General features: G+C 42.6%; 1 protein-coding gene across 1 annotated transcript; it reads left to right on the top strand.

Moving 5' to 3' along the window:
- Window positions 1–1,314: 1,314 nt before the first annotated feature.
- Window positions 1,315–27,798, top strand: trap1 (TNF receptor-associated protein 1). Its single transcript, XM_072559702.1, has 18 exons — window positions 1,315–1,460; window positions 2,057–2,221; window positions 5,079–5,161; window positions 5,329–5,469; window positions 6,148–6,219; window positions 7,104–7,264; window positions 7,737–7,846; window positions 8,556–8,629; window positions 8,949–9,104; window positions 10,641–10,761; window positions 13,953–14,022; window positions 14,688–14,835; window positions 17,155–17,340; window positions 17,913–18,051; window positions 19,135–19,220; window positions 21,359–21,504; window positions 22,725–22,797; window positions 27,520–27,798. Exons 1-18 carry the CDS (start codon window positions 1,358–1,360, stop codon window positions 27,619–27,621), a joined length of 2,136 nt encoding a protein of 711 aa, XP_072415803.1. The 5' UTR covers window positions 1,315–1,357; the 3' UTR covers window positions 27,622–27,798.

The raw sequence follows: 27,798 nt of genomic DNA, 5'->3' as shown, positions 1-27,798 counted from the left end.
TTTCATAACCTTTACTATAGTTTTGTACAATATAGAAGTTGGGAGGTCTTGTTGCAGCTGTATGGGACATTGGTTAGGCCAATTTTGGAATACTGGGTACAATTCTGGTCTCCTTCCTATCAGAGGGATGTTGTGAAACTTGAAAGGGTTCAGAAAAGATTTACAAGGATGCTGCCAGGGTTGGAGAATTTGAGCTATAGGGAGAAGCTGAATAGAATGAGGCTGTTTTCCCTGGAGCGTTTAAGGCTGAGTGGTGAGTTTAAAAAAGTTTATACAATCATGACGGTCATGGATAGGATAGACAAGGTCTTTTCCCTGGGATGGGTGAGTCCAGAACTAGAGGGCATAGGCGTAGGATAAAAGGGGAAAGATAATAAAAAGGACCCAAGGGGCAACTTTTTCACATAATGTGTGTGTGTGTATGGAATGAGCTGCTATAGAAAGGGATGGAGACTGGTACAATTACAGCATTTAAAAGACATCTGCTTGGGTATATGAATAGGAAGGGTTTGGAGGGATATGGCGAAAGTGAGGGCCAATGGGACTGGATTAGGTTAGGTTACTGATTGGCATGGTCGAGTCAGACCAATGGGACTGTTTCTGTGCTGTACATCTCCATGACTCTAATTCAGCAGTTTGGTCAAATTTCTCATTTTCTCATATCATGGTTATAAACCCAATTAACTTTGATTCACTTAACGACCAGTTCATCTCACATGAATAGCTGTTTTAGATGATTTAAAGCTGGAATCAAACGTTTCAGAAATTAAAATGTTGAAAATAAAAGACAGCTAATTTTCTAAAAATGCGTGAGGAGAACCTTCAGTGCGGGTCTTGCTATAATTTATCTTTACCTTGGAGTTTCATCACTTTCTATTTCAAAAAAATTACCTTTTTATGCGTGAATACAGGAAATTGAGTAATTTATATTTTAATTTTAAAAATCACACAACACCAGGTCATAGTCCAACAGGTTTAATTGGAAGCACACTAGCTTTCGGAGCGATGCTCCTTCATCAGGTGATAGTGAAGGGTTCAATCCTAACACAGAATTTATAGCAAAAATTTACAGCGTGATGTAACTGAAATTATATATTGAAAAAATGATTTTCTGTTAAGCCTTTCATCTGTTAGAATACAGTGATAGTTTCACTTCTTTCATTTAAACCTGTTGAACTATAACCTGGTGTTGTGTGATTTTTAGCTTTGTACACCCCAGTCCAACACCGGCATCTCCAAATCATGACTATATTTTAATTTAGTCCCCACTTCCAATCAGGCGTTTGAACTGAACAGCTCTAGGCCCACGACGTCCGAAAGAGGACCCTGTCCCTCTGACGTCATCTGCGCGACGGTCATGGCGTTGATCCGCGGAGCGCGAGGTTTCTCTGTCCTCCGCGCGCTGCCTCGAGCCCGGCTCCAGAGCAACGGCCGGAGGAGAGCGGGGGGCAGCGCGAGGGGTGAGGGGGGGACCAGAGGGCCGCCCCGGGGGATGGGAGGAGGAGAAGGCCGCCCCGAGGAAGGGGGAGGGGGGGAGAATGAGGAAGCACGGGAGGATTGGGCATTGCTGAGGGGGACCTCGGGCTGGATATGGTGAGAGAGAGAGAGAGAGACTGTGCAAGTGCATGAGGAGGTGGGGGTGGTGAGAGTACAGCAGCATAGAGGAGCCCAGTGATACAGAGAGTGATACAGAGAGTGATACAGAGAGTGATACATCAAAATCATGGCTTGGCGATGGTTGTGGCACTGGGCTTTGGGTATGGGAGAGGGCTGCAGGGAGCAGTAGGAGGAAAGGGGAATGGAGATAGAATGACAACATTAATTATTTGAATTGAGCTTTGTGTAGTTTTAACAGATTGAATGGGATGATCAGGATTAACAGTAAACATCATTCATCTTGAACCTTGTTGCATTTTGACTGAGGAGCTGAGCATTACAGACTTGAAGGGAGGGGAACTCAGAATCGTTCTTTCAGTAAGAGAGGAATTTAATTTAAATTATTCTGTGAACGCACATTCTTTATTTGTTAACATTGCGTTGTTTGTTGTTATTGTAGAGAGTGAAATTTCCAAGCTCCAATATTCTGTCTTTTTGAATCGCAATCAGTACACTGTTGTCCCCAGCAGTTCCCTCTGCTGGCGCCTTTATACCACACAGACAGCACAGAGTCCGGAAGAAGAGACACTGCATAATATCATCACTGACTCTGAGAATGTGAAAGGTACGTTGGGCACCTCAGAATTACAAAATATATCAGCTTGCCTTTTTAGTTTATGAAGTAATTTCACAGTAATACAGTGAAATGAAGGCTATTTGGCACATTGTTGTTTTTTGGTTGTGCTACCGATTAGTCACATTCCCCTTCCCCGTAGCCCTATAAACTTTTATCCTCTGAAGTAAGTATCTAAGTAAGTCAATTATTAATCGTTTCATTGCATTGGTGCAAGACTTCTTCAGTGTAGTATCCAATCAATTGCTTTTCCATGTTTCAAGTCTGGAGACACATTTTTAAGGTGAGAGATTTAAAAAGACGAGAGGAGCAACTTTTTTTTTTACACATTGTGTGTGGAATGGGCTTCCTGAGGAGATGGTGGAAGTGAGTGTAGTTGCAGTGTTTGGAAGACATTTGGATGGGTATATGATTGGAGGGGGTTTGGAGGGATGTGGTCCAAGACCGGGCAGGTGGGACTAGTTCGGTTTGGGATTATGGTTGGCATAGACTGGTTGGACTGAAGGGTCTGTTTCCGTCCTGTGTCACTCTTATGTTCTGGGGACGTGGATTTGAATCCCACCACAGCAGATAAATTTGAATTCAATAAAAGCCTGAAATTAAAGGTGTTAGTTTGATCTGTTATTGTCACATGTACCGAGATACAGTGAAAAGTACTATTTGGTGTGCTAACCAGGCAAAACGTACTTGACCTGAGACCATCAAAATAACAGGACAGAGCACAGAATATAGTATCACAACTAGAGGGAAGGTGCAGAGAAAGATTGATTGTAATGTACATTAACAAGTCTGATAACAGTCAGGAAGAAGCTGTTCTTGAATCTGTCGGTACATCTTTTTCAAACTTGTATCTTCTGCCATATGGAAGAGGGTTGTTTTTTCCTTCATTCACTCATGGGTTGAGGGTGTTGCTGCTAGGCAGCATTTATTGCCCAGAGGGCAATTAATAGTCAACCAAATTGCTGAGGGTCTGGAGTCACATGTAGGCCAGACATGGTAAAGATGGCAGTTTCCTTCCCAAAGGAAAGTGGAGTTGCAGGTAGATAGGATAGTGAAGAAGGCATTTAGTATGCTTCCCTTTGTTGGTCAGAGTATTGAGTATAGGGGTTGGGAGGTCATGTTGTAGCTGTACAAGACATTGGGATATTACATGCAATTCTGGTCTCCCTCCTATCGGAAGGATATTGTGAAACTTGAAAGGATTTACAAGGATGTTGCCAGGGTTGGAGGATTTGAGCTATAGGGAGAGGTTGAATAGCCTGGGGCTGTTTTCCCTGGAGTGTTGGAGGCTGAGGGGTTTCCTTATAGGGGTTTATAAAATCATGAGGGGCATGGATAGGATAAATAGACAGAGTCTCTTCCCTGGTGTGGGAGAGTCCAGAACTGGCAGCCATAGGTTTAGGGTGTGAGGGGAAAGATATAAGAGACCTGAGGGGCAACTTTTTCAAGCAGAGGGTGGTGTATGTATGGAATGTGTTGCCAGAGGAAGTGGTGGAGGCTAATACAATTGCAACATTTAAAAGGCATCTGGGTGGGTATATGAATAGGAAAGGTTTGGAGGGTTATGGGCTGGGTGCTGGCGGGTGAGACTCGATTGATTTGGGATATCTGGTCAGCATGGACGAGTTGGACTGAAGGGTGTATTTCCATGCTGTACATCTCTATGACTCAATGACCTTCCTCATACTGTCAGAAGTGGGATGTTCTTTGATGGTTGCATAATGTTCATCATTCGCAACTCCTCAGACATTGAAGGAGTGTGTGGGATTGTGCAGCCAGACTTAGTTCTGACTTTGGATAAGTGGCAAGTAACATTTACAGCAGGCAATGATCATTTTCAATTAGAGCTTTTCTAAACAGTTTCTCATGGGTATTAAATGAAATTACGCTCATTAAATTCTCCAATATCAATATCCGTTGAGCAGAAGTTGAACTGTAATTATGTAAATATTGTGACTTAAAAGCAAGTCTGAGGCTGGGAATTCTGCGATGAATTACACACCACCTGCCCACCAACCACAAGGTACAAATGAGTGTGATTGAATACTCGTCATTTGCTGGGATGAGTGCATCTCCAGCAGCACTCAAGAAGCTTGACAAAGGTGCCCATTTGATTGGCATCTCATCCACCAATTTAAAATTCACTTCCTCTCACTGGCACATAGTGGCAGTAATGTGTCCCATCTATAAGTTGTACTGCAGCAACCCACCCCCAATTTGTACCTGTACCTCTTGGAAAGACAAGGGCAGACGATCACAAATAACTACAAATTCTCCTCTAAAAGTCCCATTCCACCCTGACGTGGGATTCTCTTCCCAGCAGCACTGTAGGAGTTCCTGTACCAGATGGATTACAACTTTTCAAGCAGGTGAATAATCTTCACCACCTTAAGGCCAAATGGGAAGGGAAATAAAGGTGGCTTTGTCAGTGATGCCTATGTCCTATTATAGAAGAAAAAAAATCCATCTCAATATTGCTATTTAGTCTACTTCCACTGCCCTTTCAAGCAGTTCCATCCAGTTATTGTAATTAACTGAAACAACAACGTTACTGTAATAATTGTAACACATTGCATTTAAAATCCTTTTTATTTTTCCTGCCCCAGGTTCTTTATCAATGATCTTAAATCAGACAAATTTTGTGTCCTCCAGTTACCAATCTTGTTAAAGTAACAACAACTCTTAAAACTCCTCTTTATTTTAAACATCTCTGTTAAATCTCCCCGAAACTTCTCTGCTCTAAGGAGAACAAATCAGCTTCTCACGTGTTTTTGCTTGTAATCCATTTGCTCCTGGAGCTCTTCAGCATTATCCTTTTTCCTCCTTCCCCGCCCCCCCCCCCCCACAGGTGGTTTTTCCAAATATGAGTTTCAAGCAGAAACAAAGAAGCTTCTGGACATTGTTGCCCGCTCCTTGTACTCTGAAAAGGAGGTAAGAAATGAAAAATCTCACTTTTCCCCTCAGATTTCTAAAAGATATCAATAAAAATCAGTACCTGACTAATTTTATTACTGTAATTTTAGATTGTTCTGGATCTCGGAGAATTTCCTCTGCATGATTCCTTCTTTATCCTATTACTCTCCCCTAATTTAATGTAGGTATTTATTCGTGAGCTGATATCCAATGGAAGTGATGCCCTTGAAAAGCTACGCCATAAACTGATGAGCAATGCCCAGAACCAGACACCACTGGAAATTCATCTACAGAGTGATACAGAGAAAGGTACCCTAACCATCCAGGTAAGGACAGTCACTGTATTCTCTTACTTTTGTAATGCTCAAGTTGTACAGCGTCTTGGTAAGATCCCATCTGGTGTCTATATGGGCACCCATTCTTGAGAATATTAATACAAAAACAAAATTACTGTGGCTTCTGGAAATCTAACTTTAGAAATAAAAATTGCTGAGAATATTCAATAAGTTTGGCAGTATCTGTGAAGAGAGAAACATAGGGTTTCAATTCTGACAGCTGGTTCTAATGAATGATATTTTCTGAAAACATTGACTCTGTTTCTCTCTCTGTAGGCGCTGCGAGACCTTCTGAACACATTGAATATTTTCTGTTCATACTTAATGTGATGTTAGTCCTGGAGAGTGAATCTGCAAAGATTCACCAATATTATACCAGGCCCGAAAGGATTAAATTATCAGGCAAATCCATATAAACTTGGTCTGTACCAGTTTCTTTTTAGAAAGTTGAGGAGTCATCTAATTGAAGTGTTTCAAAATTGGAAAGGTTGAACAGTGTCAATATGGAGAAACTTTTTGTCTGATTAGGAATAGCACTAGAGCACCCTGTCTTTCCAGATGGACTTTTGTATAACACAGTTCCTAAGACAGACTAAAGCTGAGATTAGCAATTCTGACCCTGAACCCTTGGTGTTTAACATGCTGTTATTGTATTTTTTCCCCTCTCAGGACACTGGCATTGGAATGACCAAGGAGGAACTAATTGAGAACCTTGGAACCATTGCACGTTCTGGATCCAAGGTTAGAAAATTCTAGAATTTTTAAATTTCATTTTCTCTTTCTGAAGCCTTTGCTCATCTCCTCTACCTCTGCTCCAATGTTTTCATCTGTTGTTTCTGTGCTACCCAGTATTGGCAGTGATCATTCTGGGCTGATTCCTGCAATCATAACTAACAGAGGGTGCAAGCCTCATGGGCTGTGTTGGCTTTTCATGGGTGTTCACTCTCTGGCCTAGTCATGCCTCACTGTTGTGTTTTAAAAAGGATAGTGACCAGGAGTAGGCGTCCGGGCTTCCTCAGTCACAGCCATCCACCCCACGACATTAAAGGCAATGCAGCACCTCTGCCTTTATTGAAAGGAGCTGTAAGCTGAGCACAGATATTGAGTCTGAGACCTTTCAGGCCATGATTGAGCTTTTAAATGTCATTTTGCCACCTGCCTAATGATGGACTGATGATGAATTCTTCAATCTGTGATACTTACTTTCACTGGAATGGAATATATTTTGCACCATGTTTCATGTTGTGTATTTGAAAGGAGCAGAAGGGGAGGTGAGACTTTACCTTCAGTGATTTGAGATGAGCTGGTATGAGCAGCTTAAAAGAGCAATAATTTGTTATTAACTTTGTAAGGGAACTACAGATAACTAATTGAGAAGGAGAAATTTTTAAGTGTATGGAGAAAGATCAAGGGAGTGGGGCTAATTGGGTCAGCTGTTTCAAAGAACTGGCACAGTCAGATGCAATGGGTTTCCTTTTATGCTGTATCATTCTGTAAGTTGTACATATTGTAACTGATTGCTCACCTTGCTTGTTTGATTCCAGGTATGAAATTTTGAATGTATTTGACTCACTTCCTTCAATGCTGCCTTAATTAAAAGATTCTCTTTTCATTCTTGACGTTAGGCTTTCCTGGAGGCTTTGCAGAACCAAGCAGAGGCTGGCACTGGGATCATTGGACAGTTTGGGGTTGGATTCTACTCTGTGTTCATGGTGGCTGATAAAGTGGAGGTGTACACACAGGCAGCAGAGGATGACAGCACAGCATATAAATGGGCTTCTGATGGGTGAGGAGACTGCACCCTCTCACATCAACAGTTTGTAGGAAGGGCTGTCCTCAGCTTGAGAATAACCTGACAAAATGGGGGCCTAAATAAAATTAATTCATTCACAGGATGTGTCCATTCCTAATTGAACTTAATGTGGTGGCGCGCCGCTGCCATGGACTACTGTATTATATGGTGTAGGTATACCCATAGTTGAAGATTTGTCGTGTTGCGGGGTGGGTGGGTGGGTATCTGCAAAGATTTTGTGGGAAAGAAGCTCTGGCGTGAGGACTGTGCAGGGCTGTAAGAAGGGATTGGGTTGTCTGTAAGGGCCACATGGCGATTTTGGGCATAGTCTGCAAGGGAGAGCTTGAGGGCGGGGGCAGAGGTGGGAGAGTTTTGTGAGGACTTAGTGGGGAGCTGCGTGAATGGAGTACTTTATTGGCTAATAGTGATGCTGTGTTGCTGACTGGACTACTGTCTGTACCTCCAGCTCTGGAATGTATGAAATTGCTGAAGCCGCTGGGGTGAAGCCAGGAACCAAGATTGTCATTCACTTAAAGAAAGATTGCAAAGAGTTTGCAAATCAAGATCGTGTTAGAGGTGAGAATTAGAACAATATTGTAGCAGGTTAAGGACTGAAACCAAAGCTGCTATTTGCAGAATCCAACTTGGTTTAATTTCTGCACTATTTGTTGCCATTTCTTTCTTCTTGTTACTCTGTCTTGACAGCACACTGGTAATTTTTTCGTGATTGTTCTTTGATTAAATTTATGCAAAACTGGTTAAACTCTGAGATAAACAAGGGGTGATCAAATAGAGACTTTCAGAATGGTGAGAGATTTTGTGTTATGTTAATAACGAGAGACCATTAACTTAAAATAATTTGTAGAGGATCTTGAGTTTTTGGAATTTCGAATGATGACCTTTAAAAGTGGTGGAAACCAAACCCATAAATAATTTGCAAATGGATTTGAACAGGTTCCTGAGGAAGTCAAACTTACATTGTAGATAAAAAAACATGCATGTGAGATTGTACATGACAGTTCTTTCAAAGAGACACAGGCTGCAAGAATTGACTGATTTTCTATGCTCTTAAGTTTTGATGATACTTTGTCACAGGGTAATGCATTCCAGTGTGATCCTGTCAGAGGTAGCACTTGCCTGGATGGAATAATCAAGTAAATGTTGAGGGAATTTGTTCGTGATTATTAGGGCAGGAAAGTGCTGAGTAAGTTCCTGCCTGTGTTATAATGACAGCTGTAATTGAACTGATGAACTAGTATAACTCTGCGCTTGGTTTGTATTCCAGACGTGGTGAACAAATACAGCAACTTTGTCAGTTTTCCAATCTACTTGAATGGGCACCGATTGAATACACTGCAGGTTAGTTGATGACAAGGACTTTACCTAATTTGAATAGAAAGCAGACTGTGCTGCATGGAGCAGTGGAGGATTTTGTGAAGCGGACTTAGCTTTTGAATCAGATGACAGGATCCAGACTGATTTATAAAATTGGCAGTATCATTGGGTTATAAACATTAACCCCAGTGAGGTGAGTTAGAGATTGGCCAATGGGTTGGAGCTAATGGGTAATTGATGTAGTTAATTTGGGGGTTCCGCTTTATGAAATTTATTACTGGAGGATTGGCCTGACTAATGGATTTACTTAATTGATTAATTTGAGGAAATGTTTTCCAATAAGGCTCTGTGGATGATGGATCCAAAAGAGATCAGCGAATGGCAGCATGAGGAATTCTACCGCTATATTGCAAAGGCATATGATAAACCACGGTATATCCTCCACTATCGCACCGATGCCCCACTCAACATTCGCAGCATCTTCTATGTGCCAGACATGGTGAGTGTTGTTGATTGTGGTAGCTCGTAACTTTGATTTGATTTATTGTAGTCACGAGTACCTAAGTACAGTGAAAAGCTTTGTTTTGTGCACAGTATGGGCAGATCATAGCAAACAATGAGGTGCTTAGACAGAGCGTGACATGCAGATTACACTGCACTGGAGGTGCGCAAAGCAAGATTGACATTATTTGTAGTTAGAGAATCCATTCATCTGCCTGATAATGGCAGGGAAGAAACTGTTATTGAACTGGGCAGAAATTTATTCTTCTGTGCAGCAAAGATGCCACGTCTGGAATCGTTCTGTTAAGGAGTTGGTTAGTTATCTAAACCTCATGTTTATTATAGCATCTTTAAGTCTGTTGACAATATATAAGGCAAAAAAATGATGCTGCATGTCGCATCCTTAAACTTAAAGGCCCCAAAGCACATTACAGTCAGTGCAACCCTTTCTGCTGTAATGTAGAAAACACTGCTAATTTGCACCCAGCAAGAATCCCACAGACAGCAATGTGATACAGGTAGTTCTGGTACAGTGCACGTTTTGACAGTGACGTTATAGCCAAATCGCACTGAAGAATTAGGGAATGGTATTTTGGAGAACGATAGTGCGATTCCAGTGGGGATCAGTTTGTGTGCTTCATTCTGCGCATGTGCTGATGTTCTTGTTGTTCAGTGTATGCCCTGATGTCCACACGAAAGTCTCTGTGACATTCTGCGCATGTACTGTACAGAGAGCAGTTTTCTTACATTTAAAAAATGTACTGTGTTAAATTTACTTTTGTTTTGTTAATAAATATGCTTTCAACCTTCATTCAGGTTGCCATACTTTGCGTTAGATTTTTGGGTGATTTTTAAGTGATCGGGAATGATTTTTTTGCTGGTCTACCCCAACACCACTTTTCCCATAGGCCCCATTATTTCTATTAAGTGATTTCTATCAAGCGAAGTTTAGCTGGAATGCAACTACGGTGGTATAGGACAACTACCTCTAATTACCATATACCATTTAATGGCAGTGGCTGAGGACAAATATTTGGCAGTCATTGAAATCTATTATGACAACAGATCAATTTGTTTCTTTCTCCATAACTAACCTCATAATTCAGACACCAGAGGGAAGGCTGCATTGTTGGAGGTGCATAAAATCCTATGTGGCAGAATTGGAAAAATAAGGAGGCATTGCCCCCACTGTCCAAGGCATGACAAGATTGGGGTTGGTATCGAAGATTGGAGCTGCAGTGTCCATGGGTGGAGGAGAGGATTTCATTCGTGGTCAGTGGTAGAGGAAGAGAAACAGCAGGTGAAGGCGAAGAGAAGATCAGGCATGTAGAGACTTGGGTCAAGAGTGTCAGGAAGTGTGAGGTAGGATGAGGCCCCAGGGTGTTGGGGGTGGTATCTGGGATAAGGAATAGTGAATTGGGGAATACATTGTCCAGGGCTGAGGGTGAAGAGGCAGGGGTGGGGGATATGGTATCCAGGACTGGGAGTTGTGTTGTAATCCTTTTAATTTGAGATTTTTTTTCTGTTTACATAGAAGCCGAATATGTTTGATGTGAGCAGAGAGTTGGGGTCTAGTGTGTCATTGTACAGCCGAAAAGTGTTGATTCAAACTAAAGCCACGGACATCTTACCCAAGTGGCTCCGATTTCTACGTGGTGAGTTTTGCACATTTCACTCCTCGTCGACCTATTAACAGCATCTGAGTTTCAATTACTGGTCATTAAATGTCCCAGTCAGAGCAACAGTGCTACCTACTTGACGTCAGCTTGCCTCTTAATTCTTCAATCCAACGTTGTGTTATCAACCTTTATCACAATAAGACTAGATTACCAGTATTGCAAGCCAAGTCTTCACGTGTGCATCTTGGAGTGCAAGTATTAGAACTGACCTCGCAGCCTCCGCGATCGCCGCCCAGACAACCGCCTCCACGATCGCCAGGAAGACCATCGCCGACAGATTCGCGGCTTCCACGCCTCCACGCCCCCACGCCGATCTCCGCCCCCATGTCAATCTCTGTCCCCGCCCCCACACCCAAACCCGCCCCCCACTCCTAGCTGCAGCCCCACACCAGGTCCTACCTCCCAGCCCTACCAGATGGTTTTCACCATCCCTCCAGAACTATCCCTCTCTGAGGATGAAAGATCAGTTCTCAGCGGAGGCCTCACCTTCATTCCCCTACGCTCTCGGATTAACAAGTTCAACACGCGGTGTGACATCGAACAATTCTTCCGCCGCCTTCACCTCCGTGCCTACTTCTTCAACCAAGATTCTCGCCCACCCTCTGACGACCCCTTCTCCCACCTCCAGCACACCCCATCCACCTGGACACCCCGTGCTGGCCTCTTACCTGCCCTCGATCTCTTCATAGCCAACTGCCGCCGCGACATTAACCGCCTAACTTCTCCACCCCTCTCACCCACTCCAACCTCTCACCCTCCGAACGTGCAGCCCTCCAATCCCTCCGTTCCAACCCCAACCTCACTATCAAACCAGCAGACAAGGGAGGCGTGGTAGTAGTTTGGCGCACCGACCTTTACACTGCTGAGGCTAAATGCCAGCTAGCTGACACCACCTCCTACTGCCCCCTTGACCATGACCCCACCTCCCACCACCAAACCATCATCTCCCAGACCATCCATAACCTCATCACCTAAGGGGATCTCCCATCCACCGTCTCCAACCTCAGTCCCACAACCCCACACCGCCCGTTTCTACCTCCTGCCCAAAATCCACAAACCTGACTGCCCCGGCCGACCCATTGTCTCAGCCTGCTTCTGCCCCACCAAACTCATCTCTGCATACCTCGACACGGTCCTGTCCCCCTTAGTCCAAGAACTCCCCACCTACTTTCGGGACACTACCCACGCCCTCCACCTCCTCCATGATTTTCGCTTCCCCGGTCCCCAACGCCTTACCTTCGCCATGGACACCCAGTCCCTGTACACCTCCATCCCCCATCACGAAGGACTCAAAGCCCTCCGCTTCTTCCTTTCCCGCCGTACCAATCAGTACCCTTCAACTGACACCCTCCTTCGACTGACTGAACTGGTCCTCACCCCGAACAACTTCTCTTTCCAATCCTCCCACTTCCTCCAAGCCAAAGGAGTAGCCATGGGCACCCACATGGGCCCCAGCTATGCTTGCCTCTTCGTAGGATATGTGGAACAGTCCATCTTCTGCAGCTACACTGGCACCACCCCCCACCTTTTCCTCTGCTACATCGATGACTGTATCGGCGCTGCCTCGTGCTCCCACGAGGAGGTTGAACAGTTCATCCACTTTACCAACACCTTCCACCCGACCTCAAATTCACCTGGACCGTCTCAGACTCCTCCCTCCCCTTCCTAGACCTTTCCATTTCTATCTCAGGCGACCGAATCAACATGGGCATTTACTATAAACCGACCGACTCCCACAGCTACCTAAACTACACCTCCTCCCACTCTGCCCCCTGTAAAAACACCATCCCATATTCCCAATTCCTTCATCTCTGCCGCATCTGCTCCCAGGAAGCCCAGTTCCAATACCGTACAACCCAGATGGCCTCCTTCTTCAAAGACCACAATTTCCCACCAGACGTGGTCGACGATGCCCTCCACCGCATCTCCTCCACTTTCTGTTCCTCCGCCCTTGAGCCCCGCCCCTCCAACCACCACCAGGACAGAACCCCACTGGTCCTCACCTACCACCCCACCAACCTCCATATACAGTGTGTCATCCGCCATCATTTCCGCCACTTCCAAACGGACCCCACCACCAGGGATATATTTCCCTCCCCTCCCCTATCAGTGTTCCGAAAAGACCACTCCCTCCGTGACTCCCTCGTCAGGTCCACACCCCCCATCAACCCAACTTCCACTCCCTGCACCTTCCCCTGCAACCGCAAGAAATGCAAAACTTGCGCCCACACCTCCCCCCCCTTACTTCCCTCCAAGGCCCCAAGGGATGCTTCCATATACACCACAAATTCACCTGCACCTCCACACACATAATTTATTGCATCCTCTGCACCCGATGTGGCCTCCTCTATATTGGGGAGATAGGCTGCCTACTTGCGGGACGTTTCAGAGAACACGTCTGGGACACCTGCACCAACCAACCCAACCGCCCCGTGGCTCAACACTTTAACTCCACCTCCCACTCTGCCAATGACATGCAGGTCCTTGGCCTCCTCCATTGCCAGACCATGGCAACACGACGGTTGGAGGAAGAGCGCCTCATCTTCCACCTAGGAACCCTCCAACCACAAGGGATGAACTCAGATTTCTCCAGTTTCCTCATTTCCCCTCTCCCCACCTTGTCTCAGTCAAATCCCTCGAACTCAGCACCGCCTTCCTAACCTGCAATCATCTTCCTGACCTCTCCGCCCCCACCCCACTCTGGCCTATCACCCTCACCATGACCTCCTTCCACCTATCGCATTTCCAACGCCCGTCCCCCAAGTCCCTCCTCCCTACCTTTTATCTTAGCCTGCTGGACACACTTTCCTCATTCCCATTCAAAGCGTAGGTGCATAAACTCTGGCTTTCCGGGGACTTGCCTTCAACCCAGCACCTTCATTGGGGTTTTCTGTATCAGGATATTGAGCATGGGTGGAAACTTTTGTTGGTCTTTGAGCAATATCACTTTGAACAGCTTACCCTCCCCTTTCTCATTTATTCCTTTCAGTAATCTAGGTGACAGCTTGTGGTCCAAAACCAACAAATGAAAAGTACAAAGTACAAAGTGACTATATAGCATTGTCTACAGCGCCTTACGATAGGGATTAAAGTTTGATTCTAGTCAGTAATCTGATAATCAGGACTACTAAACATGTTTTTCATACCTTTTCCTGTGCTGCTTGTAGGTGTTGTTGACAGTGAAGATATCCCACTGAACCTCAGCAGAGAGCTGCTGCAGGAGAGCATGCTCATCAGGTACGCAGGGTTGGTGTATAAGTATATGCTTCAACCGCATGAGTGCTAGTGACTGAAGGAGTGAATGGATTGTGAATCAAGCAGGCTGTTTTGTTCTGGTGGGAAATAATTCCAGTGTATTGGTTGATCTCTGAAGTCCTTGAGTAGATTCCAGTCTGTCAGTCACTCCAGGTAACTTTTATTCCATAAATGTATATATTTATGTAAAAATATTTTTTACACTAGACGTCACAGGGTCGATTTCTAATTAGTAATATTTTCAAGGGGTTATCAGTCATGCTTGATTTGGGCCTAAATCCAAAAACAACATTCTCTATGAAATACCATAAAAGCCAGTAATACTAAAGAAATCATATCAATTATTCATTTTGTAACATTGCCATCTATATACATTTTAACACCAGTATTATATGCTGTTCTGAAATTTTGGGGCTTTAATGTTAAAAAGTTAAGGTCAGCTTTCATAGGCTGTATGAAAAATTACAATTGTGAAATTTACATTGCTGCCCTCTGCTGACCAGTTATAGGCTGAAAATCAGACCGGAAGAACTTGGCTTCTGTGATTTGTTTAATGAATTTACCTTGGAAAGAAGCAATTCAGCCACACAGCACCCCCATACCAGTCAGAGCTGATGTGTTACTCAGAGTTTTGTTGCTGTCTGCAGGAAGCTGCGGGATGTTCTGCAGCAACGACTCATCAAATTCTTCCTGGACCAGGGGAAAAAAGAGCCTGAGAAGTTCATCAAGTTTTACGAGGATTATGGATTGTTCTTACGTGAGGGGATTGTGACAACTACTGAGCAGGACGTGAAGGTTTGCTGGCTTGGGATTTTGATTTATCGGTAGTTAGGAATGGCTGAAATCCCTGACTGGTTTTCAGTGTTGCAGGGATGTGTTTTTTCTAAATAACTTTTTCAACCCTTCTTTGAGCAGAAGTCTCTTGTCTGTGTACAGATAGTTTGTATCTCAATTTTAACCCACAGAGGCAAAGAATTCCAAACCTTTTGAATGAAGTATTTTTTTCTTGTCTCAATCCTATATGATTGACCTCCTTATCGTGCTGTGCATTTATCAGCCAGAGGGGAAAAACTTCCTAATATCTACTTTTGTCAAGCTCCTTTTAAATTTTGTATGTTTCAGCAATATCCCATCTCATTCTTCCAAACTCCAAAGCAGAACAGGCCCAACCTCCTCTACCTCTAATTGTAAGTTCCAGACCTTCAATACAAGTATAAATTTGAATATGGAAACCAAAACTATGTACTGTGCTTCTAGTGTGTTCTCACCAAAGTACTGTACTGAGTTGGGACAAGTTATGAGTGGGCAAATGTTCTCCAGTTGGGAAGCAGAGAGGTGTAATGAGATCCAGGTGCCCTTGTACTTCATTCACTGAAAAGTAACCATGCAGGTGCAGTAGGCAGTGAAGAAGGCAAATGGTATTTTAGTTTTCCTAGCAAGAGGATTTGAAAACAGGAGCAGGGATGCCTTGTTGCAAGGTTCTTGGTAAGACCAGCCTAGAATGTACTGTGCAGTTTTAGTCTCCTTATCTGAGGGAAAGTGCTCTGTTATGGGGGGAATGCAGCAAAGATTTACCAGACTGACTCCTGGGATGGCTGAACTGATCTATAAGGAGAGAGTGGATCACTGGAGTTTAGAAGAATGAGACAGGATCTCACAGAAGCCATAAAATGTTAATAGAACTAGATGTGTAACGGCGGGAAGGATGTTATAGAGTCATATAGCATGGAAACAGACCCTTCAGTCCATTCATCTGTGCCAGCCAGACATCCCAATCTGACCTGGTCCCATTTGCCCGCATTTAGTCCTTATACCTCTAAACCTTTCCTTTTCAAAATCTATCCAATTGCCTTTTAAATGTTGTAATTGTAACTCCCTCCACCACTTCCTCTGGCAGCTCGTTCCATATATGCACCACCTTCTGCATGAAAAGAAGTTACCCATTCGGTCCTTTTTAAATCTTTCCCTTCTCATCTTCAACCTATGCTGTCTAGTTTTGGACTTCTCCATCCTAGGGGAAAGGTCTTGGCTATTCACTCTATCCATGTCCCTCATGATTTCATAAACCCCTATGAGGTCACCCCTCAGCCTCTGACTCTCCAGGGAAAAAACACACTAACCTATTCAGCCTCTTTATACCTAAAACCCTCCAGCTCTGGCAACATCCTTATAGAGTTATACAGTACAGAAATGTTTGCACGGTCTCAAGTTTAACGAGGATGTTGTCAGTGACTGAGGAATCTAGGACCAGAGGTCACAATTTTAAGGATGCAGGTTGGGCCATTTAAGGTCAAGATTATAAGAAATTTCTTCACCCAGAGAGTGGTGAGTTTGTAGAATTCTCTGGTACAGAAAGTGGTCGATGCCAAAACATTGATGTTTTGAAGCAGTCAACTATAGTTCTTAGGGCTAAAGGAATCAAAAGATATGGGATGAAAGTGGGAATAAGATACTGAGTTGTTTGATCGTCCTGAGCAGTGGAGCAGGCCTACTCCTGTTTCTATATACAATTGGAACAAGACTTTATTCATGTTCTGCAATTCCCTTGTCAAATGCCATTTGTCTTGCCGTGTGTGTGTGTGTATATTGTGCTTGCATGCTTCCTTGTGTACTTTGTACAATACACCGAAGTCCCACTGAACTCAACATTCACAAGTTTTACATATTTTTAAAACTCTGCATTTCTACTATTGGGACGAATTTCTTTACATGAATCTTGCAATTGGGAACAGTTGAGGAAGTGACTATTTTGAGGAAAAAATGGTGGGATTGAGTGAGAGGTCAGTGAAATTGCTTCTAAATTGCTGTAACAAAGAGTGATCACAGACATGATGGGCAGCATACATCCCTGTTCTGTAATAGTCAACTAGGTTTACAAATCTGTATTCTATGCTTAGCTATCACACAGATCAAGGGTATGGGACTCAACCTAGCTCAGGATATTGAGGTCCATTGTTCAACCACACTTTGGCTATCAAAACAGTTGGTGTCTTGTGTTCAGTCTGATTCACCTTTTGGGATCTTGCACTGATTTAGTCTGTGCCTGAGGCCATTGAGCCTGTCTTTATGACCATGGCTGAGTTGCTATTTTAACTGACTCCCTTGAATGTCCAGGAGGATATTGGAAAACTGCTGAGATTTGAATCATCTGTGTTGCCAGCGGGTCAGATGACCAGTCTACCTGAGTATGGCAGTCGAATGAAAGCGGGGAGCCGGAATATTTATTATTTGTGTGCCCCAAATCGTCACCTGGCAGAATATTCGCCATACTTTGAAGCCATGAAGAAGAAAGAAATGGAGGTGAGCAAAAGGGATGGAGTTTCCAAGTATTTACCCTTTATCGTTCTCTCACTATTCTTGAATGTAGTGTATCCAGGTGTCTGATGTTGGGTGTCAGCATGCCTTATTGGATTTCTTTGATACTTTATATTTTACCAAATAGGTTTTCCACCAGCATTCAAATTTTGTTCAGCTGTTCTGACAGAGCATTAATCAGAAAGTAAATCTATGTTCACCTCCAGCAGATTGATGCTTTGTTGATCCTCTTCCATGTATAGCTATTCTCACCTTTCATCCTTTTGTTAACTGAGCATCAAGTGAGAGTCTCAACTCAACAGCCCACTACAGATTGTGGATCTGTCAGATTTTCCATACGCCTACCCCAATGCCCGTGGTTCCCAGTCTCCCCATAGAATCCAGGGAGTCGCCATTGAATTTTTCCAACTGATATGGATGATTATATCATGTGGATGCATTTATGCACTGAAGCAGCAAGAGAACTGAGCTTTAGTTTATATTTCAACCGTGTATTTCAGTGCCATGCTTTGTGAGCATTTTTAATCTTAGTTTGTGCATTTTTCTGTTTGCAATAGGTTCTGTTTTGCTATGACCAGTTTGATGAACTGACTCTGCTACACTTACGGGAATTTGACAAGAAAAAGCTGATTTCTGTGGAGACTGACATTGTGGTAGATCATTATAAGGAGGAGAAATTTGAGGACAACAAGCCAGGTACAATGCCTTGAATTAGAGTTTAGACTGACTTGGACCCACATCTGGTGATTACTCCCACTGCAAAGAAACAGTAGCATTTTATTTGTATGTTTCTCTCTGTCACTGTATGTGTGCCACTTTCTCATTCACTGGGTGTCTGTCCCTGTCTATGAGCCTTTTTTCTGATCTATTGCCAGAAGGTACCAGAATCCGCTTCAATCTGGAAAAATAGATGAAGGGAATGAGTGTGATGTTTCAAACAAGCTCTTATGGTTAAGACATTTTTCTATAGTTCCATACTCTGTGTCTCAACATCAATTTCATTGTTTTACCCAGTTTCCTATATGTGTATTAACATGCTTTCCCTATATTAGACTTAGAATAAAAGATCAATCAGCCAGGTTTCTTTAGTAAACGCAATTATTGATTTATTATAAAGTTATTATATAACTTATTTCACAAAGCTGCAGAATTAGTTAAAACATGTGGTTTGAAATTTGAAAATATAAATGTTTATCCTTCTGCATAATCACAGATGGGCATGCACCCATTCGATACAGGAATGGAGGGAAAAAGATTCCTCTCTGCAGAGATTCAAGATAAGAAAAAACACTTTTGTCCAGTAATTCATTTCTGAAGGCAAATAATGTATGAGGATAATTAGATTTCACGTTATATTTAGAGGGTACATCAGAAATGAGAAACACAAACTGAGCCATTCCTTACTTTCAGTAAGCTTTCCCAAACGATCCCTAACCTGTGAAATGCTAATCACATGAACTGTCATAAAACGTAGTTATAAAAAATCAGGTATTCTCCCTAAAATGAATTCAAGCGACCAAGATCAACAATTACCTGAAATATGTGGCCTCCAAGAAATGCCTTGTTTCAGCAAATTTCCACTTTGTTTTCATTCAACTTTTTTTAAACATCCAGATATCTCCACAATCCTTCAAATTCAGGTCCATAATCATAATTAAATATGATGCCATCAAAACAAAACAATGAGTGAACTATGGAAATACTGTGTTTGTTTAATAATTTTACTTCAGTAACTTCGTCACTGCAAGCGATTTCATTGATTTTGTTTTGCATTTTCAGGATCAGAGCGCCTGTCTGATTCAGAATCTGAGGAGTTAGTGGCATGGATGAGGAATGCACTTGGAGAACGAGTGACAAACATTAAGGTAATATTCAAACTGTCATGTTGACTCAGCAGTTTTAACGTGACTGAGTGAATTCCCTGAACGGTAAGTTCTGAACCCATGTTTATTTCAGTCCTTGTGAATCCCTTCATGTGATGGACATTGTCAAGAGTGACCTATCTAGTAATTCCTTTGATTATGCAATGGTCTTGCTTCAGGAAGGCATTAGAGCTGTTTCTGTTTTCAAGACATGCCCCAAAGAGGTTACATAAACTACCCTTGGGTTCTCTGGGATACAGAAGGACAAGGAGGGAGTTAGTTGAGGTTTTTAGTGTTTTAACAGTGACCAGGTGAATAGAAACCTTTTCTGCTGATGGAGGAGCCTTGGGCTGTGTATATAACAACGTCAGGTCATTAGGAAGATGTCAGAAAATATCTCTTAACCTTAGGGTGGTAAATGTGCAGAACTGTCCGCTAGTCGTTGTATGAGTTAAATCATCTCAGCCTCAGGGCATTGCTAGGGGACTTCCTCAGATAATGTCCATGTCTTCAGCTGCTTGTCAATTACCTCCTTCATAAGGTCAGAAGTGCAATGTTCACAACCGTACGTGACAACTCAGATACTGAAGCAGCCCATGCTTATCTATAGGAAAATCTAGAGAACTTCAGTAAGGTGTTCGACAAGGTTGCCCATGGGAGACTGATTAGCAAGGTTAGACCTCATGGAATACAGGGAGAACTAGCCGTTTGGATACAGAACTGGCTCAAAGGTAGAAGACAGAGGGTGGTGGTGGAGGGTTGTTTTTCTGACTGGAGGCCTGTGACCAGTGGAGTGCCACAAGGATCAGTGCTGACCGATATCACAAACACCCTTTTCACCACCTTCAACATCGCCTTCTCCATTGCCATTACACAGTGGCAATAACATCACAAGATGTGTTACAGTAATTCACCCAAGGCACCTTCAACAGCATCTTTCAACCCAGAAGAAAAAGAGCAAGAAACACATGGAAATACCACCAACTGCAGGTTTGACTCCAAGTCTCTTTGACTTGGAACTATTGCTAATCCTTCCATATCACCAGGTCAGATCCTGGAATTCCATCCCTTATAGCGTGTACCTACAACACATGGTCTGCAGCAATTTCAGAAGGCAGATAAACACCACCACAAAGATGATAAATACCAGCTTCCCTAGCAACATTCACGTCCCATGTATAGTAGATGTTAGCCTTTTTATTAATTTTAAATCTAAGGTTTCCCAAGCCTTATTAGCCAAGGGTGCAAAGGAAAATAGAGCAAGGCAAGTGGTCAATGCCCAAGATACACACCAGCCATAATGTAATTAAATGCTGGAACAGGCTTGGCGTGTTTTTATCCCTGTATTGGAAACATTCAGTAATTCCTGGATCAGATTCATAGTGACTTTCTGTACTTTGTGAAGTATAGTCTTTGTTGTAGAAAATGCTGTAGCCAGTTTGTATAAAGCAAGCTCCCACAAGCAGCAATGTGATGACAACCAGATTTTTTTATTTGTGATGTTGCTTGGACAAGTCACTGGAGAGATTCCCCTGCCCTTCAATGGAGAAGTGCTTTAGAATTTTTAACAGTCATCTTAAGGGGCAAGTTGGGAATTTGGTTTAACGTCATTGAAGGTTCGTACCTCTGACATGCAATATTCCTTCAGAACTGCACTGGGGGAGTCGAATTCGACATTGCATCCAAGTCTCTGGTGGGAGATTTGAATGCACAACCTTCTTGGAGAAAAGCTTGCCATCAAGTGACCCACAGTTGACATAAGTGTACAACTGCAGTGAAAAAGTGTCAATGTCATCACATTTTTTGCTTCCCATTATACAATTGTTATATGATTGGTGAGCATCAACCAGTAAGTTCCCAAAGAAAGATGGGATCGATAATACCACTAAATGATTGGACAGTTATCTCAAAATGTCCAATCATTTAACTATGTTAAGCATTTCTCATTAAATAATTGATTAAATCCTCTGTGTTAATGATGCTAGTTAAGAGGGGAATATTGGTTGGGACAGGAGGAGAGTAATCCTGCTCTTTGGTCAGTGTGGTGAGAGTTACTGTTCTATAAGGATCTCGGTTTCTTTCTTAAGTTAGGTTGCGCCACCAAACCAGTAGATACATGTTTTCTCTCCTGTGTTAACCAGTTGACTCCACGTTTGGATACTCACCCTGCAATGATTACAGTGCTGGAGATGGGAGCTGCGCGACACTTCCTGCGCTCGCAGCAGCTTGCCAAGTCTAGTGAGGAACGGGCTCAGATCCTGCAGCCAACATTAGAAATTAATGCAAGGTGAGTTACAGCTTGTGCCAGACCAGGTCATGTGGTTCAGGGCAGAGTGAGAAAGAGGAGTGCATCCAAGTTCTGCACAAGCGATTGCCCTGAGAAGGTGAGGTGGCAGAGCCTGAGTGTGCTCACTGCCAAGGTACAGTGGTGTCCGTGCGTCATTAGTTGCTACTGATGTAATTCATTGTACCAGCCTTTATCATATTGCCATGTACAGAGGAACCTTGATTATCCAAATACCAATTATATGAATTTCGGATTATCCACAGGAGATCCCAAGATCCCGATAGAAACATTACATCAAAGAGGGGTTTCCAATACTGATCACATCTTTTGTTTATAGTGATTATAAACAAACTCTGCGTACTGAATTGCTGCCGAGAACAGTCCTGGACATTCATCAAAGTCCAGGCACCGTCTCCAAGTGATTGACTGACCGCCCTCTCTGTTTCTCTCCACACTTTCCCTGGAGTTCTACACAGGGGTGTACCCTAAATTCCCCTTACCCAGATAATCTCTCCAGCATTATCCTGTACAGGGCAAAGGTAGAACCTGTCAAAAAGTTGCAGTAAAAAGTTGTGTATGCGCACATGCTATTTGGAGACTTACCCCAAAGGCAGCAGCAGTTTTACTGGGGTGGACTGGGGGGCATGTTGGACAGTTTTGGGGGTGTCAGATGGGGGCAGGTTTGGAGGGTGGGGTGATGGCTCATGCACGGTGTGCTGCTGCCTAGCCTTCCGAGCAGACATAGCGAGTGCTCGCTGTGTCAATCCCATTGAACTGATTGGGACAGGGGCTTCAGCAATGCTGTAGGTCCCTTACACACACATGTGTCTGCTCGGAAACAAACCCTGAGAGAGAGAGCAAGACAGGCAGAGTGAGGAAAAAGGAAATTTCAGAAAACTCACACTCTGAGGAGAGGCATTGAATCAATTAACCAAATAATCAATTATCAGAACGAAATAGTGTCCACCCATCTCGTTTGGATAATTGAGGTTCCTCTGTATATGTATGATGTATGACTGGACACCTGTGCCTCCATCTATCTGTATTCCCTGATGACATTTCTTTGTCGTGTTTTATCCCTTTTTACCTCCCCACTTCTCTCTCCCTTTTTCTATTCCTTCTCCAGACCCCTTTCCAGCACAATTTTAAAACACAGATCATGGTTATTTTGGAATTGTGGAGATTGCAGTCATTAATTAAGTGGTACCTGTGTTTTTCAGTCATACCCTGATAAAGAAGCTGAATGAATTACGAGGCCAGGACACACAGCTAGCTCAACTGCTGCTTGATCAGGTGAGCAAAAGTCTGAGTTCAAATACCCAGTCCATCCCAAGTATCGATCTACCTTGATCCTGTGCCAGTTATCGTGTGGGTGATTTTCAGTGGCAGCATTAAAAGGCAACAGACAGGAATATGAACATGATCTCAAGAGCTGGACTGCTTTTGGTCTGCTTTTGCAGGGGGAAGCTGTTGAATTTTGCAAGGGTGGGATACTAGATTTTCTTTAACCTGTCGTCCGAAAAACGGTACATCTCTCAAACACCGGGTCACTCTACAGGTCTATGGTACAGTGCATGTCTCCTTCAATAATGCCAGCCCAACAATATGGCACCCCCTTGGTATTTCCTCTCCAACACTGCTGCATTGTCTTAGTACTTAGCCTTGCATAATGCTGATCTCATATGGTACTGATCCTCTAACATTGCACTATTTTAGTGATAACCTAAGTTCTGGTGCTCAGGTCTGTAGATTGCGAATCAAATCCATAACCTTTTGAGTCAGTCAGAAGTCTTATGACATCAGGTTATAGTCCCAACAGGTTTATTTGAATCAGAAACTTTTGGAGTGCTGTTCTTTCAGCAGGTCAAGTGAAAGTGGCATTATTGAGACCAGAAAGGAAGCTGGGGGAAGGAAACTTAGTGCTCTAGTGCATCCAAAAATAGATGACAGTGATTTTTCTCCCTGGGAGATTTGTCACTGCACTGGGGAGTCAAAGTGCTGTTTTGTTAAGCATTTATATATACACCCTGTAATGTATCCTGCCTTTGCATTCATACTGAGAATTTGACTAAGAAAACTGTTTTGTTTCCAGAAAAAGTCCCTTGATTTAAAGGATTTCAGGGCATGTCAAACTACAGAGTGTTTAAAACAAGAGTGATTACAGTAGCCCTTGACACTGTGATCAACTGGTGAAATGCTGTAGTTTTGCAGTATCTGCCACGAGGTGGTGACTGTGCTGAGTAGTGATGCAATGTCTGTACTACTAGTAGTAGTCAAGACTGCAGTAAATTTCAGGAAGTTAACGACAAGTCTTTTTGGCATGTTTCCTTTTTATAATATAAAGTTTGCCACTTTTATATTCTAACCCGCTGGTGCAGAGTTGTAAGCAAAAGCATTAATGCTGGTTTGGGGGTGGGGTGGGGTGGGGAGAGGAGGAATGGTAGCAGTGGAGTGCTGCTGCGTTTCGGGTTTATTTGTCTCCTCTGCAGAGCAATGAGTAAAAGACTGCATGTGGATGAATGCATTATGATTATGTTTCCTCTCACTTTCTACTTTTTATCACCTATAAAGACAATGGCAGCAGAAGCCACCTAAAGGTTCCCCTACAAGTCTCTCACTATTCCTGTGCTTCCACCACCACCATCTCAAGGGCAATTAGGAATGGTTAGACACACATCTTTGAATGAATTAAAACAAACAGTACAGTATTATTTCAGTATGGTACATAATTCCTTACAAAAGGCAAAGACAGAGTGTTCATGGTAGCAGTGACGACCATCAATAAAAGACTCCAGCATCCTGGTGGAATGTAATTGGATAACTAATTGAAAACCAACTAATTGCAGACTTTGAACAACAGAGAATTCAGACAAAGGAAGAAATTATTAACTTTCAGTAGCATTTGTTTCTGAGTACAGTTGTACACATCTCGGAAAACTGCCAATTTCTTTTTTAATTAGAATTGAAGTTCTTCAAAGACATGCCAAAGTAAGCTTCTGAGTAGAACACAGATGTATGGCACGGAAACAGACATTTTGGTCCAACTCATCCATGTTGACCAGATATCCTAAATTAATCTAGTCACATTTGCGAGAATTTGGCCCATATTCCTCTAAATACTTCCTATTCATGTGTCCATCCAGATACCTTTAAAATATTGTAATTGTACCAGCCTGCACCACTTCCTCTGGCAGTTCATTCCATACACTATTGATGCACAACCTTTTGTCAGAACAGCAACTGCAGTCTTAGTGGGAACAGATTTTAATTTACATGACATGAAATAAGGGCCACACATCTTAATATGGTACAGTCCAAAGTTTATAAGGTACAATTGCGGATAGGATTATCTTTGTGTGTGTGTGTGTGTGTGTGTGTGTGTGTGGTTGTATTTGTTTAGGTGATGATATCGCCTAGTTGATAGGAAATGTTCATCCTAGAGCTCAGTTAGCAGTAGTGTGCTGCAAAGATCTGTTTTGTGGCCACTGCTGTTCGTCATTTTTATAAATGATCTGGATGGTAGCGTAGAAGGATGGGTTAGAAATTTGTGGATGACACTAAAATAGACGGAGTTGTAGGATGTTGTGGGTTAGAGGGACATAGATAAGATGCAGAGCTGTGCTAAGAAGTGGCAAGCGGAGTTTAATGCTGAAAAGTGTGAATTAGTTCACTGTGGAAGAAATAACAGGAATGCAGAGTACTGAGCTAATGGTAAAATTCTTGTCAGTGTAGATGAACACAGAAATCTTGGTGTCCAGGTGCATAAATCCCTAAAATTTGTCACCCAGGTTGATAGGGTCGTTAAGAAGGCATATGGTGTGTTGGTGTTTATTGGTAGGGGGATTATGTTTCAGAGCCACAAGGTCATGCTTCAGCTGTAAAAGACACTGATAAGGCCACACCTGAAGTATTGCATACAATTCTGGTCACTGCATTATAGGAAGGATGTGGAGCTTTGGAAAGGGTTCAAAGGAGATTTGTTAGGATGTTGCCTGGTATGGAAGGAAGGTCTTATGAGAGGCTGAGGAAACTGAGGCTGTTTTCGTTGGAGAGAAGGGGATTGAGAGCTGACTTAATTGAGATGTATAAGGTAGTCAGAAGGTTAGACAGGGTGGACAGTAAGAGCCTTTTTCCTCGGATGGTGAAGGCTAACATTAGGGGCATAGCTTTAAATTGTGGGGTGATAGATTTAGGACAGAGATCAGGAGTAGTTTCTTTACTTGGAGAGTAGTAGGGGCCTGCAACAGTAGTAGACTTGCCGATGTTAAGGACATTTAAATGTACGTTGGACATACACATGGTTAATAATGGAATGGTGTAGGTTAGATGGGCATCAGATTAATTTTACAGGTTGGCACAACATCGAGGGCCGAAGGGCCTGTACTGCGTTGTAATATTCTATGTTCTATTACAGCCATAGTGAGATAAAGCCAGATTGTACACTCAGTTGTCACCTGCTGATGACAGCAGTATCATGGTAAGGATTGACATTTAACAGCCCAAAGTGCTAGATCAACATCATCCAGATAAAGTACTTGGATCCATTTTCTCTGCACATAAAGTCTGTCCCAATGAAAGTAAGATTGAGGATGTTAAATAAATGCCTAGCCAACATAATGGAGGGTTTACAATGTTCCCTCAGATTTTTAAATTTCCTGTAACTATATTCCTGACCTTGCAGACATGGTATCACTGAAGGATTTGCCCAAGAAGGACATATTTTAAATGTGGCAAGATAACCATCAATGCATTTTTGAGTCTCTCAAATAGTCTGTCAGCAAAATCTTGCCTACTGCATTCTAAGACCCTAAATAAGCTACCATTCGTGAAGTAGTTGTATTGCAGAAAGGACTAGGCGGATGCTGTTTGCAAGTCAAAATTATTTTTTATTCAAAAGCCATGCCATCTGCACGACCATGAGACATTAGCTGTAGAATTTGGCATCACACAATTTTTTAATAATGTTACATGTACTTATTTGTTAAGAAATACACAATTAAAAATAAGCCATTAGAAATAATGTGTTGCAAGCTGCTATCCTGGCAAAGTATTTCAATGCATGTGTAGTAACTGGGGATGACCTAATCTCATGTTCTACACAGTGTTTGAGCGTGGATAATATGGTGTATACTGTCCAATCAATTATCACTAAATATCAAGCAACAAATCAAAATTTTCACATTGCAATGCTGCATATTCATGGGAATATGGGAAAAGGGAATATCATCCCCACTACAAATTATGCTCAGAAGGTAAATGCAAACCAGTTTGCTCAAGAACCAGTTGTCTAACATTTTGAGAAGGACAGTTTTCAAATATAGAGGAGAATGCAAGAGATACATGATAAACAAGCAAGTAGAGAAGTACCAAAACTGCATTGAATGGTGTGTGTGTGTTTTCTAAAAAAAATTCTTATATTTTCAGCAAATATAAATATATTCATCTGAAATAGACACCCAGCCCAGATCATACAGTCACTGCTTATAATGGTGCTACATTGTAAACAACGTAAGCCAGTTCTGACCAATGTATGGCACACCAATCATGCATGAAGAGTGTGAGGAAAAATGCACACGACTGATGACACTGAATAAAAGCAATCAGTAGCAAGACAACCAATGGCAACAAAGAACAACACACAGATGGGTGTACAATAACCAGATCAGGGTGGATTGTCAAATGTCCAACGCCTACAATGAAGCTTTACCTGTTTGTATAATTTTCAAATTGGTAGCATGTGCCTCAATGCATACCCATATGTATCTTTTCTGAAGAAGAGTCACTGGATCCAAAACATTCACTCTGCTTTCCCTCCGCAGATGCTGCCAGACTGCTAAGTTTTCCCAGCAACTTCTGATTTTGTTTCTGATTTTCAACATCCACAGTTCTTTATTTCTTTTTCCTATGTAAACTGTTTAGAATAAGTTTTTATCTTTTGGAGGAAACAGCAAAAGCGTGTAGTGAATATTTGAAGGGTTGTTCTAACTGTGACCACAGGTTCTTGCTTTCTTACAGATTTATGATAACGCCATGATTGCTGCAGGACTAAATGATGATCCTCGACCAATGGTCAACAGATTGAACAAACTTCTGACCAAAGTTTTGGAAAATCGTTAATGGCCATTTGGAAAAATCACCATTTGTGGAGTAGTAGGACCATTAAGAAGATCCAAGGATTCATCCCTGCTAGGCCTGTGTTTGAAACTGCATAACCCTTGTGATTTCTCCAAGCACAAATTGCTACCCATGTTATTTCTTGAAGATTCTGCAAGTAAAGTTTTTTCCAGATGATAA

Source organism: Chiloscyllium punctatum, chromosome 40 (genome assembly GCF_047496795.1).
Source record: "Chiloscyllium punctatum isolate Juve2018m chromosome 40, sChiPun1.3, whole genome shotgun sequence".
NCBI lineage: Eukaryota > Metazoa > Chordata > Chondrichthyes > Orectolobiformes > Hemiscylliidae > Chiloscyllium > Chiloscyllium punctatum.
Note: the sequence above shows the minus strand (reverse complement) of the source record. Positions and strands in the feature narration are given on the sequence as shown.

Excerpts from the sequence above, each read along its gene's own strand:
- trap1 (XM_072559702.1), top strand. The coding sequence starts at position 1,358 with ATGGCGTTGATCCGCGGAGCGCGAGGTTTCTCTGTCCTCCGCGCGCTG. Across the intron at positions 14,836-17,154 it reads CTACTGAGCAGGACGTGAAG|GAGGATATTGGAAAACTGCT; the intron begins GTTTGCTGGCTT and ends TTGAATGTCCAG. Across the intron at positions 18,052-19,134 it reads ATTTGAGGACAACAAGCCAG|GATCAGAGCGCCTGTCTGAT; the intron begins GTACAATGCCTT and ends TTGCATTTTCAG.